At 40.3% G+C, this 17,447-nt stretch overlaps 1 protein-coding gene across 1 annotated transcript; it reads left to right on the plus strand.

Moving 5' to 3' along the window:
* Positions 1-1,681: 1,681 nt before the first annotated feature.
* Positions 1,682-8,907, plus strand: LOC139118233 (C-signal-like). Its single transcript, XM_070681512.1, has 4 exons — positions 1,682-2,692; positions 6,089-6,279; positions 7,026-7,175; positions 8,031-8,907. The coding sequence occupies exons 1-4, from the start codon at positions 2,689-2,691 to the stop codon at positions 8,253-8,255; spliced, it is 570 nt and encodes a 189-aa protein (XP_070537613.1). The 5' UTR covers positions 1,682-2,688; the 3' UTR covers positions 8,256-8,907.
* The last annotated feature ends 8,540 nt before the right edge of the window (positions 8,908-17,447 follow it).

Here is a 17,447-nt window from a genome sequence, read left to right on the forward strand (position 1 = left end):
TAGAGGAGATACAAATAGACATGTGCAAGAGGAAATTAAGACAGTATGAAACACTCCTCAATTCAATTTCAGATTCCTGGAAACAAATAACCACTTCAAATGAAGAAAGCTGTGATATTCCAGACTTAGAGAACTATGATCTGACGAAGAGTGATGTCAAAACCAAGTTACTTTATAGTAATGAGTTGATGAGAAACGGCATGAAGTCAAAGGTCAAATTGGTCATAAATGGGCTGAGAATCTTACTGTTGCCAAGGATTACAAAGCTTCTTTATTCAATCGTCTTAATTCAACAGAAATTGTTAGCAACTCAGTGAATGATTTAAATTGGAAGATATTCCACAGAGGCCTAATTACAGGAAGCATGGTCAAAACTTTTAATTGAAGTGATGGGAAATGAGGTATTTGTGGCCAAGAAGAAACACTGGAATTTGAGTGTAAATATGTAAAAGAAATCTGGCAGAAATGTATTTCTTTCTTTGTCAGAAAACACAATTTTGATAACTATACCAATACAAAAGATTAGCAATTGCAGGAATTGAAAATGATAATAAGGCAACGTGAGACATTATATACTGTATCACTTCGTTTTTACGATACAGAGTTTGGAATATTAGAAATTCAGCTACTCTTGATGGGATTAAAGTTACCCTCCAATCCTATGTCTGCAAGTAAAATACTTTCTTCATGAATACATTATATTTCATTTATAAGATGATGAATAAAGCTGAGGATTTCATCAAAAAGTTTTCAAGCCTGTATGGCTTGAAGGAGAAGAGTGCATCCCTCACGCATTCATGCAATGATATGATTTCTTTTTATATTTTCCTTTCTCTTCGCTTTAGTAAAATGACTGATTTTTTCAGACAAGTCCGTTCGCTCGACACATTCACATGTATGTAGAGTTGTTTCATTTGCCACATTGTCGGAATAAATTTCTCTTTTCAAAAAACCTAAATACATACACTATCTTGTAAAAGACACAAAATTACCAGATTCTGCAGCCCTCGCTGCATGTGTATCGAGGTACTAGCCTCTAGCTGTACTGGCTATTCGGTGTTTTCAGGTAATAATTGAAATATTTGAGATATATTCTCTTTTGACTGAAGTCACTCTCTTTCTGCCAAAGCGCTAGATTTTATGTACATCTGGCTTTCAGTTTGTAAAAAATAGGTAAGCTTATTTGTGCTTTTAAACATGTATGACAGAATCGATGCACACGTCTACAGTTTTAAACGAACTTCCTAGAAGGCTGATGGTAGTTGCAAGTATTCAAATTTCACATTACACATAACATTATAGATTAATTAAAGTAAAACTACGGAAATTGTATTTATATTTCGTTACATTCTACGGGTGGTTTTGAACATGGTGACCATGACCATGGAGACCTTGAGCATCGAGCTGAAGTCGGACAATATCTTGTCCGTATCGTGCATCCAGGATCACCGCAAGAAAGCGTTTCAAGGATTAATCAGTGTTGAATGAAGTTTGGCTACAATTGGATGGAATTTGATGAGAGTTGAATGAAGTTTGCGACAGTTGAATGGAATTTGGCGAGAGTTGAATGAAGTTGGCGACAGTTGGATTGAATTTGGCGAGAGTTGAATGAAGGTTGGCTCAAAATGTAAGGTGTTAATTTTGGCATGGATTACGCGCCATAGTATACCACTCTCACTGACTCGATTTGACTGGTTCATTTCATATATGCACTCGCTATCGTGCATACAAGTATATGTCATGAACTGGTCAAAATCTCGTGGTATAGCATCGCTGAGGGTGTACATACGTATGTGCGTGTGTGTGTGTGTGTGTGTGTGTGTAACGGGGTGTGTGCCCACCAACTAGAGCCCAAATTTTCAAGCGATGTTGTGTTGTCCCAAATTTAAGCAGATTCCATGATCGTATCACCGATAATATGCCTCACAGCCTCATCCACGACATGACACCGCATGGCGGAAAATGAAACAGTTAAAAATCGTAACAGCGATTCAAGTGTTACTCTTTGACTACTTTGTGAAATACTTTGCACAACTACAGGACACTTTTTTACACCGTTTAACTTGAACATTGGACCTCGAATTACTGCCGCCCTTGCACAAATCGTGATCTCTAAACCTAAAGCTACAGTGACTGTAATATTTACAAACTTTATTCAAACTATCGGTTATATGTTGCAAAATGTTTTCGTTGCACTCGATTTGAAATCATCAGTTTTCCATGAAATCTTTGGCATCAATTCTGTCGCCACTCACTCTGTTGACTCTGGTAGAAAATGAAAGTGAAAGTTTTCACGAAACTATACTGATGTTGAAAATGTAAGTCTTTTTGAGGTTCCAAGATAAGTTTATACAAGCTCTACCACCGAAACCTGTTGTAAGACGTGAGAGTTTAAAATTCTGTCTTCTGTCCTTGGAATGCATTATAAACGCAACTTTTTTCTCGCCGCACGGGAAGTCGAACTTTAACCGGGAAGAAAGGCTGAATGAGTGGTGATATCCGCATGCGCAAAAGAAATATTGCACATAGAGAGACGCAAATTTCTGGACAATATTGTTTTAGCGATAGTCGATAGCCCGCCCATAGAATTTGCAAGGAGTTGTCACAGATAGTGATAGTCTTAAGTTTCTTTGTTTCAAGGACCTGCGTCGAGTTGCCCAGGAAAATCCTTCAGTGGCATTGTTAAAAATGGGTAAGTGCTACCAGAGACTGTCAGAGAGAGAGAGAGAGAGAGAGAGAGAGAGAGAGAGAGAGAGAGAGAGAGAGAGAGAGAGAGAGAGAGAGAGAGAGAGAGAGAGAGAGAGATGTTCATTTAGAAAGCGATAAATGATCAAGGCAAAAACAAAAAATGTTTCTGGTAACCCAACATTTCTTGTTATATTCCTACACTGTTCCCTTTCCCATTTTGTCTTTTATATTTTTCATTACAATTTTTAAAAGTAAAGGGAGAGAAGAGAAGTTTCTCACAACTTGACCAAACTTCGGAGCTATTTGCCTTATTTTTTGCTACAAAATTTACAGACAGAGACAGACAGACAGACAGACAGACAGACAGACGACAAACACACACACACACACATACACACACATATATATATATATATATAGTATATATATATATATATATATATATATATATATATATATATATATATATATATATATATATATATATATATATATATGATTTAATTAAATACAAAGAGTAATTCCAGCAACATACCGTTCAAAATAGAGTGAGTGTGTATTGGGTCTTCAAGGTTGAATCCTATATCACATCGAAAACATCTTTCGGTAGACATCTGTACTGTATTTTTAGCAGCGAAAGTTGTTGTTCATGGCGATAACATTCTCACTTTATCCAAGACGCGCTCAAGTTGATATGGGAAGGTGCGCATACTGTCATTTAAATCACGCTCAATTAAACATTTTTCCTCAAAGTTCGCAGGATTAGCTAGTAATTGTAGAGAAACTGTTAACAGTTTGTAGACTGACTTACAGCAAACACGATTTCAATACACCATCCAGGCGCACTTCTATCATACGTCAATTTTTTTTCTCTCCCTTTTCATTTTTCGGCCTTATTGTAAAGCCAGTAAACAGTGAATGAATTGAATGAATGAATTGTTTATTTACCAGATAAAGGTACAGTTACAAGAAAAATAATATTATATAGGGCTCAGCCCTTGGTGTCGCGCCAGGGGTTAAGATTGGCAATGTTATTGGTATTGATTCATGATAAACTGTAATTGTTACTTCATAAACTTTTATATGAAAACTATGCCCAGTTTCTCTCTGACGAAAGCAGTTCACGTACTTACACGACGTCAAACCCTGCAGCAGGGCAGGTATAGATTTTCTGTAGCGTGTAAAATTTTGGACAAAAATTGGCAATTTTTACAATGATAACAGCCTATTGCGTTAAACAAGGGACGTATTATGCAATAATTATCATTGCAGTGGTAACCGCACTGCCCACCTTCCACTTGCAAGCTGAAAACTATAGCGTTCCGTCTAAAAACTTGCAATTTTTGAATCTGATTATTGACACAGGGGGCGCTCTTCTATAATTCAATCCCAGCATTCTTTGCGTATGCCCCCGTTCATATGCACGACAGTTTTCTCCGTTTATCTATATCAACGATACTTTGTATCAGCGACAAGGTGTATAATAACATTTACTGGCTAATAAAAGAGGTATATTTTATAAAAGGCATGTTATATCATAGTAATTTGTTTCGTATTTGTTTATTTACGAGTACTCAAAAAAAACAACATGGCGGCGCCCATGAAAGAAGGGTACACTTCCGGTTACTCGCATAGTATATTATGAATAAGCGCATGCGTAGTCAGTAAGCCGCTGGCGCGACTATTACAGTGACGGTATGACTTTATCCGGTTTGGACCATAGAAATAGTCCATAAGGACTAGTAGAGTCCATGGCCCACTATCAGCTCATAACTGTAAACAATGATGCCATAAAGGGCTTAAGTAAGGACAAAAAATACATATCGGAGATAAAGTGAAAATAAAATACATTAGATACATAAACAACTCATGAAAAAAAAGATACATATTGTTATATGTTTATTTAGAAGTTTCTTAATTCTACTTTAAACCTTTGTCGACACGTTATTTGCTTAAATGAAGAAGGTAGAGAATTCCAATGTTTGATTGCTGCATACTTAATGTTGTGTTGTGTGACTGTAAGCCTTGTTTTAGGAATACAATAATTGCTATGCTCAACTGAACGTGTAGAGTACCCATGGTGAGGAAGTTCAAAACAATTATTAATAGTGATTGGAAAACCGTTATTTTTGAAATCAAAAACAAAAAGGCAAGAACAGTAATTACTTAGTTTAAAAATATGAAGGATGTTTAGTTGACGAAAGAGGGGATTTAAGTGGGCATGAAAATCAGAAAAAGTAATCAAACGGACAATTTTCTTTTGTAGGCGGTAAATAGGTTCAAGGAAAGTAGTGTAAGTATTTCCCCATATTTCTAAGCAGTAAGTTACGTGTGGTAGAATGAAGGCATTGTAGAGTTGAAGTAGGATAAACTTGGAACGAAATGTCGAAGACGTGAGATAATTCCAACTTTGGGGGGTTATTTTATTTATCACATTCTTAATGTGTGATTTCCAGGAAAGGGAACTGTCAATTCTTACACCAAGATAAGTGATGAAACTTTCTTAATCTGTTGATTTCCATGGTATAAGTTACCGTGTAAAGTAATACGTTTTTGACGTGTTTTAACTACCATGTAATTAGTTTTTTCTGCATTAACAATTAATTTGTTCGCCATGCACCAATCGTTGATTTTATGAAATTCACTATTTATGTGGCTGAGATGTACTGTTTGAGAGTCTAAATATTTAAAAACATTAGTGTCATCAGCAAAAAGTCTGAAATTAAAGTAGCTAGTAGAGTTATGATGTCATTGATATATATCAAAAACAGAGGTGGCCCTAGAGTGGAACCATAATTTGACGTGGTTCTGACGCTTTTCTATCTATTACAACTGAATGCTTGCGATTTTCAAAGTAATTTCGAAACCAAAGTAGTGGGTGACCTCTTATTCCATAAAATTCAAGTTTTTGGAAAAGTATATCATGGTTGATAGTGTCAAATGCTTTTTTAAGATCGACAAATATACCAACAGTTGTGCAACCATTATCCATTTGATCTGTTAATTCTGCAATAATATCTGCCAGGGCAATTTTAGTGCTATATTTCTTTCTAAAGCCATATTGAGTTTGTGAGAGAATGTTATGTTTTTCGAGGAAGGAGATAACTGCTAAATTTGCAGTACGTACATCAATGTGATCTACCCCAGCCAAACTGTAGTTCTCTCTCTTTGTGCCAATTTCTTCAGATTTTTTCGCCATGCTTTGAATTAAACTAAATGCCCTAAAGTGACTCGAAATTTCAGAAAAGTCGGTGCTAGTGAGAGTGACATCAAGAGAAGACATTCTGGCAAACTGTATCGTTAGACCCACGGAAGAACCAAAAGTAGTTGCAGGATTTGATCTCCACAATATCCCCAGACCATTTGAATGTTCCGAAAGTTGTACTATCTTACTTTGCAGATATCAGAGACACTTCAAGCATAGACAGCGCCGCCAAACAGGTAGAAGCGCGCCTGGGTGAGAGTGGACTCAACCTGCTGATAAACAACGCGGGAATTCTAACCCTGGAACAGAAGCTCGAGGATGTTACGGCCGAAGGGATGAGAAGGCAGTTCGAGACAAATTGCATTGGCCCAACCATGGTAATCAAGGTACATGAACCTTCCTTTCTCTGCCTTTCAGTAGAACGTTGGGATGGGAGGTATAGGTAGCACAGGCGCCCGTGGGTTGGGTAGTCTGCTAGATCAATCAATTTTGTGCTCGATCTGTTGATACCGTGCTCTCTCTGCCCACAACTGTTACCTAAATACTCCCAGTGGCGGACAGACCGAGCACGAGATCGATATATCGAGCAGAAAATCGATCGAGCTAGCAGACTACCCAACCCAGGGGCGCCTGTGATAGGTAGGTGTGGTACAGTGTAGGGTATGTATGAAGGTCAGTCAGTCTACACCTAGCTACTTACGGATATGTATGTATCTATGTTTGTTTGTTTGTTTGTTTGTTTGTTTGTACGTACGTTCGTTTGTTTGTTTGTTTGTTTGTTCAAGGCCGATGTTTACTTGCATATATGGATCTGGGTATAACAATCTATTTAAAAAGTCCGTCCTATCACAAGACTTCTTAGTTTTCTGTATTCGTGTTTTCTGTAGGTTCTCACTGTATTGCCAAGAATGTCTGCAGGTATTATGACAAACAGACTGATAGATATACATGCTAGGGCGGGTTTCTAGGTCGCACACGACTGGTAGTCAGAGAGAGAGAGAGAGAGAGAGAGAGAGAGAGAGAGAGAGAGAGAGAGAGAGAGAGAGTGTGTGTGTGTGTTGGTGTGTGTGACTATGTATTACATCGGGATGCTACAAAACCAGTGTTTCACTCCCCCTACCTGTCATTGCAGAGGTTTGTTCCATTACTGAGAAGAGCAAGCCAATCATTTTCTGATGACAGAATGTCTACATCCAGAGCTGCCATTGTCAATATATCGAGCGGACTTGGGTCTCTGGAAGATAACAGACCTCGAGTAGATCTTGGTTACAGATGCTCCAAGGTAAACTTGTATTTGCTTAAGTAACATCACGATTTTTCCAGTGTAACAGTCGAGTTCACAGAAATCTGAGATCGACAATACTGATAGCTAGCACTTTAAAAGGCACATACGATCGAGATGACCTTTAGCAGACGTTGTATCTGCTGTAAAAATAATTTTCCGCATTAATATTCATCAAATTTAGCTATGCTTGATGTTTGGTGCAGTTGTCGTTCGTTTCATTTTGTAGCCGCCAAGTTCCTCGTCCATTCTTACTACATACTTTAAGGGCGCTGACCCGAGAAAACGACTTTTTCGCCCCTGTACCCTGTAATGCAAGATTCAAAGTCTGCTGTGTTTCCTGATGAAGATGCGTTGTTTTGCGCCCATGGAGTTGCCACTGCAGTGCGAGATGATAATACACACCAGCATATTAAGAATCTGTGTGTCTTTATTTACAAAAAGCGTGGTTGAATGCACTGATCGATTCGGTATTAGCTTGCCTGGGAACTTAACGACACCTTGTCGGAAGTAAATTTAAAATATCAACCTCGGGCTGTTTACCCGTTTCTCTGTACATATTCGCCCAACGGTCTGTCTGACCGCCTTCCTACCTGATAGTTTGTAGGTCTGTTAGGTATTCAAACATGAAAGCGATCGGCGTGTACGAACAACATTAGGCGTATACAGTGGAGTATTCGTCAAATGTTGCTAATATGAATATCTTCACAATCTTAACCCTCTAAACCCGTCAGTTGTTCCTAAAGGGTCCTAAAAGGGACCTTTTAGTGAACGGTATTTGGCAATCAGTTACTGAAGAGTCGACAGTTATTAGAGCTTGCTGAATGACAGAAATATATGCTTTGCTTTTGCCAGGTCGCTTTGAACATGGTAACCAAGAACATGAGCGTAATGCTGAAAGCAGACCACATCTTATCAGTGGCAATCAACCCGGGATGGGTAAGGACGGACATGGGAGGACCTGGAGCAGACTTGTCGCCGGAAGAAAGCGTTGAAGGCATGATAAATGTCATGGCAACGAGAACCAACGAACACAGTGGATACTGTTACACTCATAAGGGAGACTTAATTCCTCGGTGAGACGGAATCTGTCACGTGACATTACCGATGGTATTAATCCAAGAACAAGCAGGGGAGGAACGTCAATTTTAAAATTTCGTCACCGCCTTATCACTGAAGGGCAAGTATGTATACTATACGCGATGTCAAGAAACGTTTTACCACTTGTAACCATAACGAGAGGGTTTAAGTGATCGTGTTTCCTCGTTACTACCGTGGATATTACAAATCCGAATCTTCGCCCAATAAACTTTTCCAAAAGCCCATGGCATTTATCTTGGCATAAATTTAAAAAAGTTTGTGTTTCTTGTAACTCGGCTACAAGGCATGGGATACGTCCACTTTAAAAATATAGTAATTTCGCTTTTTTGCTAGTTGTGACCGACAGAGAAATAGCCAAAAACTGAAATCACGCGTTGATTTTGAAAGTGCGATCCTTCAGACGTTTGGTTAGAAGATTTCAAGGACGCGTGACTGGAAACGGTATCTTTTAGACCATATTACTATATAGGTAACCTGAAATGTTACCTTTTACCTTGCTGGTAATGATTGAGTCTTCCAAGCCATTGGAATCTGTGTTACGGCTTCTCAGTAACACTTTCTTTCATTTCGGTCATTTTTCGTAACATTGTAGATGATACAAAATTTGAAATACAGAAGTGAAGTGTAAGTCTCTACATTGTTTTTTTATTCTCTTTGGAGATCTCCAAATTTGAAATTCGTTCATATAAAGGGCCATTATTTGTAACTTTTGACCATTTTTTACCTCGGAAAATTCCATGTTGGAGGCTCATATTTGTTGCAAAATGTTGTTTTACGAAGAGACAAACATGATTAGTGATGTTATAGCCACATAAATCTGCTAATTTTGTTCAAACGTGTTGCCCTTCCGAGCTCGTTTGTTGATGTCTGGCATGCTCAGCGTGCTTGGGAGAACCACAGAGTAACATGGACAGAGTGGCAACGCTTGCATGCCTTTTGTTCCATGGTCGTCTCGGTAGACTATTGGCTTTTCATATTAAAATGAGCTTCAAAGGTGTTAAACTTTTTGGAGGCTTTGTTTGTGGTTGGTAATTACACGAGATGGCATCGTACTGCCAGTCGCGTAGCAACCATAGTTACTTTGTGAGCTCTCAGACCAGAAACACTGCTTCACGCAAATCAAAACATAACACGCCAGCAGTTTCATAAACATGTCCTTTCCTGACGCACGTGTAAAAAGCGGTATGACTGACCGTAAACCATTGAGTAAAACCAGACAGTATCGATAAAAGACTTTCAAATTTGGTTCAAACACACTCATTATATATTCATAAATAATGAGAGGAATTTTTAAAACGGTAAAACCCACTTTCCTGAAGCTCAAAACACTCCCATTTTCGCCAGCACATCAATTCCGATCAGCACCACACGACAACAACAACACAAACTTTGTCGAACATACTTTCGTTTAACAATTGGTGAAAATCCGAAAATTACCGAAGGGTGCATGGTCGGCACTCTTCGGAAAAGAGAGCCAAGAGCTTCGTGAGGCGAGGCAAACATGGATTGCTTACGTAACCGCTTCACGCCTTAAACAATAGCCGTTGCCACTCTGTCTATGTTACTCTGTGGGAGAACAAAGACAATGTTGACGCGGCGATCACGCGATATGTACAAGTTCACGTTTATTGCGGGATCAAAACAACATTGCGTCGTGGATTGCCAGACATCTGTGATTGTAAAATCACATGTTATTTAGTTGAAGGGCATGTAATGTTTCCGAACAATATGCGATTCTGTTATTTGACAGGCTATTCAACATGAGCCAGTGATCATTTCAATCAAAACTAACGGAAAAATCTCCAGAAGATACAGCTAATGGAACTTTAATGTGACGTCTCCTTTCCACACCAATATTTTCCGTCTTCAATTGTCGCATGTCGCAGTACAGTATATTGTTCCGTAATGCCTGCACAAGCGACTGCCCTCTACGGTCGATCAAACGCTATTGCCATCTGACCGCCTGACATTGAACAGCTCCCCCAGTAGCTGAAACATTCTATTCTGCAAATAAAATTTGTGAAATCAAGCCATTGTCCACGAAAGTGCTCGATTCAAGTCCTGCAAAGGCTTTCTAGCCCTTTAGCATGGTACTATCACATATTGTACGCCTTCATCTTTTCCACAACTTCTTTGTTTGGCTATTTCATGACTTATTGTCTATTCGAACAGGAAAAAAAAATCAGATATGAATAAATTACGTACACACTCCATGGTAGTAGAGCCCAAGGTCTTAGATGAGCAATGATGGAAAGCACATAGGTTTGAAAAGTCAACATCGATTTTGTCTGATAGAGAGAGCTATGACGACGGCTTTCCATGGGATTTGAAGGCATACTGAAATGATTTAACATATGTCATGACTTTGGGATCTTACTCGTGACGAAAAAATAAACTATCCTCCAATATAAGAACATTTTGACGTCGACTAACTTAGATCTATACGCTGTATCTAGCAAACAGTGGACCGCTATCTTGTAAGGATGACGCGATATCGATGCCGTAGGTCTCTGGGCCTACCACGTGATAAAGTCGAACAAACAAAATCTTAACAGTCTCCCTCGAAGGATTTTAGACCACGAATCTAAGTGCTACCATATGCTTGGCCTTACCCTTCGGAATCAGGAATATTTACGGACAAAATGTAGTAGTACTCCCCGTATATGGTTGCTTCTTTTTTGTCCTTTAAATTTAAAGTAAATTCTGTCGCCAACAGCATTTTTCTAAAATTCTTATCTCTTTGCGTTCTGGCTCGTGAGAAACAAGTTTAAAGGCCACCACGAGAACGCGCTGTTGAGGGTCACCAATGGCATACATGCGTGAATGTCTTGCGTTACGCGTTCAGTAACAAACACTAACCGTGTGGGGGTGTTCGCTAAAAATAGGAATTTACCGCGAACATTCACTGCGCATGTCGACCAGACAGCGAGTTTTTGCATTTCAACACGTTTAATATTACCAAATTCCTGAACGGAGAGTCCTACTTGATTTAGAGTGAGAAACACACCCAGCTACCTAAATTAGAACAACCAAACTTTGATGGCGAAGGTAACTCAGAGCCCTCCCACTGTTTCTATTTCTTTTATTGATTTGAATCTCTTTGCAAAACATCGACACCTTTATCAATTAGTTGATCGATGTACCTTAATCGATTAATGATGTGATTGTAACTTACTAATGCCGTGGTTCACTGACCAAGCCAATGAACCAGCCCCGGTGACCGAGGATACGATTAGAATTTCAGAAACATATTATTGGTTTGTCAGATTACACAAGCTTCAGAACAGTTACATCCACGTCGCAGTGTTTTAACCTCTTCAACATCCGTTTGTGAAGACATCAACCAGACACGCAATAAAAGGGTCACCTGTGCCAGTGTAGTCTTTGACAACAAACATTGCAAGCCTTAGAATTACAGCGTATGAACCAAAAACGCCATTCTGCTATTTCAGACAATTTCAGCCGAAAGTACTGAGTATTTTTATTAAATTAACCTTAGATACAGTAGTCCGAGCTCGGTAAATATGCGGTCAGTTTTACCTATTTTTCCATTGTTCATATCGCTTTGTCGAGTCTGACAATTTCATTTAGGCCTACTGGTATTTCAGATTCAAAAGTATCATTTTAGTACCTCTATGCAGTTTATTGAGAGTGCAGAGTGCATTTACTCATCACAACCATCGCTATCTGTACAACGGTGAATATTTTTCAATTCATTTCCAGAATTGTAAACTATGTGCGATGCTTTTGTTGATTCGGCAATGTCGCATGTTTCGATGGTAACTTTTTTGTTGTATTGCACTCTGCACCATCAACCCATATTGAATCACTCACTCGGCGAATTTCGCAGACAGACGACGAGTACAGAAATCCCCACGAATCATTTAATTGAAGCCGTGAAAGCGAAATAAAAAATTTAGGCTCCAAGAAACCTCTTCTGTCGCTCATCAGATCTTTAAATCGATACATGTGTGGTAGGTATATAGTTTGTTGTGTAACGCACCCACAACCGTCATGTACGATCGGTATGGCGCTGAAATTGTTCAGTCTGCCGATTTTCTATTGAACCTATCATCAAACAGGCTAGAAGTCCATGACATACCCATCACCCACTATCCTTTAGATTAACCGTGAGAAGTAAAGTACCTTGCTCAAGGACTCAACAGTGACAACACCAGGCAAAAGTCTAGAACTCGCCAACCCTTTAATTGTGAGTCATTTCCCTGGCCACTTGGTTCAGACGCCAAAACTTTTCTGCAAGTACTCTGTTTTCTTGACAGAGGGCGACCCCGCCTCAGCTCTTCCCTTCCAAGAAGGAACGGGCTACAACCACCGGGGTGTATTCTCTCCCATCCGAAGGTACATCAGACTCCATACATTGTGAATGTGAGCGTGTAGTGCCGATCAGCTCAAATAGCCATAGGCTGAAATTGTACACCGTTTAGTCAAATAAATAACTCACCACATATTCGATGCTTTGACTATTTTAGTAGTGAAATAATTCATGCTTGGAAACCTTCAAAACCAAAAAGTCAACAATACGTTACATAAACCAGTTCACTTAGGAAAATGTCGACAAGTTTGAATTTTTCAGTGATTCTGTACAAACTGATGTACTGTCATTATATGTAGTGCGAACTACCGTCCTATCATAAACTCTGAAGCCCAATAATTGTCATTCTACAAAATCCTTGCCCGGAGACGACACCTGTTTCGACCGGAAACTTCGCTGTCTTCATGTACGCATGCGCTAGTCTGAACGCGTCATCTCCAAACATCTCCCGTCCTAAACATTAACTGGGGGCCACCGAAACTTCTTGACCTCGTTCACGGTCAGTTTTCAAATAAAAAAGATCGCTGTTAGCCGCACTTCAAAATGCTTTTCCTATTTCAGAAACTTTTTTGTGCTATCACGTGCATACAGCTACGTGTGAACGATGTCTTAGCTCATTTCCCGCCATCAATATTTCGTCGAAATGAATGACAATAAATGTCGATTCCTGCAACAAATCCCTGTCAATCGTTAGCAAGGAAACGCATAACAGGCGTTCTCGTGTTTTTGTGCCTGCATGAGAAAACTCTTATTAGTGTATTTCCACCGTAAACGTGGCTGTGTTTTCGTTCAGCTTTTATGTAGTTCAAATTAAACATGTTCAGACATAGCTCGGGGCGCGAAAAAAAACCCACACTCAAGGCATTGCGATTTTTAACCAATAGTCGTCTGCCACGGAAGAAAGTAAAATTTTATCAAAGCACTAAAGTATCGGAGATCCGTGGCTAGACGTGAGGGAGACACCCAAGGGCATTTGGTCATTTCTGCTATGCAAATGGAAAGGTACATATGTATTCATCCAGTGAACTTGACAACGAGTCATTGTTGGATACGAAAGCGGCTTGGAAACAGTAGTTACGAGGGATGATGATTCCTACCCTCCCCCTTTCCTCCCAGCCACCCACCCCGTGAACTCTGAAGGGGTCAAGAGTAGAGGTCATGCCCCTGAAGTCTTATAAAGTATAACCTCAAAATATCTAAGATAGTTACCGACACATTATAAATGCTTCAAATTGACATTACGCATCAAATATGTTTGGCATCGCGGTAGTGATAAAATTTTGATTTAATGGCTCAGAAAATTCAAGTTTTAGGACTATCTCATCTTTCTAAAGTGCGCCTACTTGCAGATCTCAGAAGGTGACAGGGGAGAAACCGTTGGCTGTTATATCTACAGGGCGTACCCCCTACTTGCTGCACATTTGAAAGGCACATTTCTAAAATCACTGAAAGAGTTGACTGAACGGAAATTTTCAAACAGCCAAAGTGTGTTCTTTGGCCGCTAATAGAATGTAGCGACACGACTGCCTTTGTAGAGCACTCTTAAGTCACCAAATTATGCCAACAGTTTTCCCATTGTGGCCGACAGGTCGCCGCAGCAAGCATATTGAATTGATAATTGGAGCCCGACACTGTTAATATTGTGTCTGGTACTTTTACCATATCTCCCCCCGTTAATAACGGTGCCACTGTCCCCAACAGTTCAATCGAGGACAGACTGGGTAAAAGTTGCCAGTAGCGAAAAAAAACACACACACCGCATGCTCATTTGCTCATTACATATCTCGCTAATTTAACAAGATTGACTTGGAAACTTTCCAAAATCGTCTGTGAAAAGTTTGTGGAAAATCTGATGTGTTGCGATAAAAGGGCTCCTAACTGATGGCAGATTCTACCTCGCTGGCTTCCGTACAATGTAACTCCCTGTAGCGACGTTTAGTTGAAAATCTTGTGGTATGTGTCGGAACTTAAGGTCGAGTGGAAAGGTCAGCGCTTTTCACAACGTTCTCTTATTTTCGTCGGCTATCTTACCCGGGTAACGTGGGCGACTTCTTGCCTCCGGTTATTTGCACAGTGAGAAAGTTGGGCATCCACTGTTGGGACCTCTCTCACTGGAACCGTTGCATCTTTTCTTACTATTTGCCGCACTGGGCCCGATCTCGATGAAAAACGGCGTTCACACAAGGCCACGGACTTTTTCCCGATGACTTGAATGCGGAGCCGCACGCAAGGTGTTACCATGGTAACCGAGGGGTCTAGAGCCAGAGTTTTGCTGATTTGGTATTTGGCCATCGCTCTCACCAGCTGTGGAGTCTGTGCAATGCCGCGCACCATAGCCAGACTCACGGAAGCCAAGGTTGAGAAAATAAGAGATGAAGACTGTATACCAGTGGTAGAATCCGGCGAGGTATGCCTAATTTTATTCATTGTATATAGCGTACTTCATCAATGTACTTTGACATATTGTTGCGTTGGTTTGGTTGTTTTTCTTTCAGTAGCAGTTCAAATCTAAGCAAATTCACAGCGTTTCAAATAGGTGTGTGCAATTAAACGAGAGTCTCTCTCCCTGCCCCCCCCCTCTCTCTCTCTCTCTCTCTCTCTCTCTCTCTCTCTCTCTCTCTCTCTCTCTCACTCAAACTCTTAAACTCCCTCTTAAACTTGTCAAGCTTTAATGTAACTACCACGTCGCCCTAAATATCCTCTAAACTAAAGACTTTTACGTTGTGGCCCTTTTCAAATGCGGACTGTTAAGTCTATAATGTTACTGACTCCACATTGAGTCCCCTTCCCGCAGATTCAAAATTGATTCCCGTAGAAATGGACAGAGAGATCCGTGCACCGATAAGTCCTATACTATCCAAATAGCATTACACGAGGGGGTACGGTTACCGATTTCATGCGAGAATTCACCCCATCGCAACAATACAGTCGCAGACGTGTGTGTTGGGTTTGGAAAAAAACGGGAGCGTTTTCTTCTGGAAATTAGGGTTATACCAAATCTACTGAGACGATAGAATTACAGCGCTGCGCGCATTACGGTCTGGCCACAGAGACCCCGGTGCAACGAACGGGGTATGTAGCGTGACCTTGGGTCTAGTTTGAGGGTTAGGCCTGCACACAGCTGCGTTTCGCATTAGCCTGCAAAACTGAAAGCATATGGAAGCACAGATACCTAGAAGACATGGGACACTGTCTGTGAACTTTTTTATGTCTCGTAATACTTTAAAATGAGTAGCAACAAGTGCTTGTTTAAAGTAGCCCAGACTCCTATCGAATTTTAACTTCTGAGGGTGATAACCTTTCCCTATTGGCCAAGCCACTGTATTCAATGTCGACATTTCTTCGCGTCCTTTATGGCAACCAAACGTTTTACCAATATTCCCAGACTTTCCCAAATGTAAATCAAAGAGGCCAGTTCAAACAAACATCAGTGTCGTCGTTTGTCAGAGGTTCAAAATTACAAAAACACACAACTGCTGACATTTTCATTCTGTTGAAATGTGGCGGGGAAATGAGAAGGGAGGGGGGCTATGTAAGATGAAAACACGCTCCAGGCAATACTGTTTTAAATACACCATGCGCAGTGTCACAGCAAAATTTATTGGTGTTTTCAACCTGCGTTCGGATATCAGTGTGATCAAATCAAATCACACTTTACACGTCATGTGAATCACGCTCCATGACTTCATACTACACCAAATTTCCAGCACATCACATCACATCACGTCACATCACATCGATTCACTACCATTTCCCGTCACCTTTATATCTCACCTTACGTTGTCTGACATCCAACCCCATCACATCACATGACGTTACGTCACATCACATCATCACGTCACATCACACCAAATCCCATTCCATCCCATATCGTGTCATGTCACTTCACCTTCACCCAACCTCACCTTACAGTATCACTCCTCGCCAACACAAAACGGCATCTAACATTACATCACCCACGGTCCTTTGTGGAGGGACCGTGAAACCCCCATCACCACATGACATAAACTTACCTGTATGTATGTGTATGTGTATGTATGTATGTATGTATGTATGTTTTAAGACATTTGAAGGAATTCGAACCCAAGTATGAGTCACCTGCCGCTTCACACTACAGTATGCGCAGTGGACCTAATTCATCATGAATAGTTCAGTCTCCCGCAATAGTTTTCGGAAGTTCGTGGTTTGCCAGAAATAGACAACATTCCGTTAAATTAGAGTTGATCATGACGTCATAGCGAATGAAGTCTTTGATTGGGCGACGAAGAGACTCAAATTGCGCGCCAGACTGGTGCCCTTGGAAAAAATTCGCCGCAGCGTGATCGGAAATGGCCAGGAAAGGTGTGTTAAGGACAAACGTTAGAAAGAGACCGTTCTCACATAGCTCAAGAATTTAGACAAATATGTGCTCCCCTCTCACTCAGCGGGGTTGAATATTATCCATTAGACAGTAACCATTCATTGACTATTTCATCTACAGAAGCCTATAAATAGACTATTAATAGCCTATACGGGTCCTATGGGCTAAACACACCGGGGTGACTCTTAGCTGTATTAAATGTTATGGGTTATTTCACCGCCTGAAACAAGGCAGACAACTTATGCGGGTTTTCACGTCACAGGTCACATGATACACAGCGCGAGCGTTGTCTGCCAACGTTGGTCTATTTTCCCCACACTAGTTGAGTTATCGCACAAAGTTTGTCAGTTGCTCATGCGGTATTAGTTATGACCAACTTCGATTGTAGGCGGTGCTTACTTCCGAATACATCATACAGTGCGCTCACAACGCCGTGCAATAAGAAGGTTTACCGTTCAGAAGTTGCCCTCAGTCCAAT

This window comes from Ptychodera flava, chromosome 19 (assembly GCF_041260155.1).
Source record: "Ptychodera flava strain L36383 chromosome 19, AS_Pfla_20210202, whole genome shotgun sequence".
Classification (NCBI taxonomy): domain Eukaryota; kingdom Metazoa; phylum Hemichordata; class Enteropneusta; family Ptychoderidae; genus Ptychodera; species Ptychodera flava.

Bases quoted from the DNA above. Each gene is read 5' to 3' on its own strand.
- LOC139118233 (XM_070681512.1), top strand. The intron at 6,280-7,025 runs GTACATGAACCT...CTGTCATTGCAG, and splicing joins GCCCAACCATGGTAATCAAG to AGGTTTGTTCCATTACTGAG. The intron at 7,176-8,030 runs GTAAACTTGTAT...TGCTTTTGCCAG, and splicing joins TTGGTTACAGATGCTCCAAG to GTCGCTTTGAACATGGTAAC.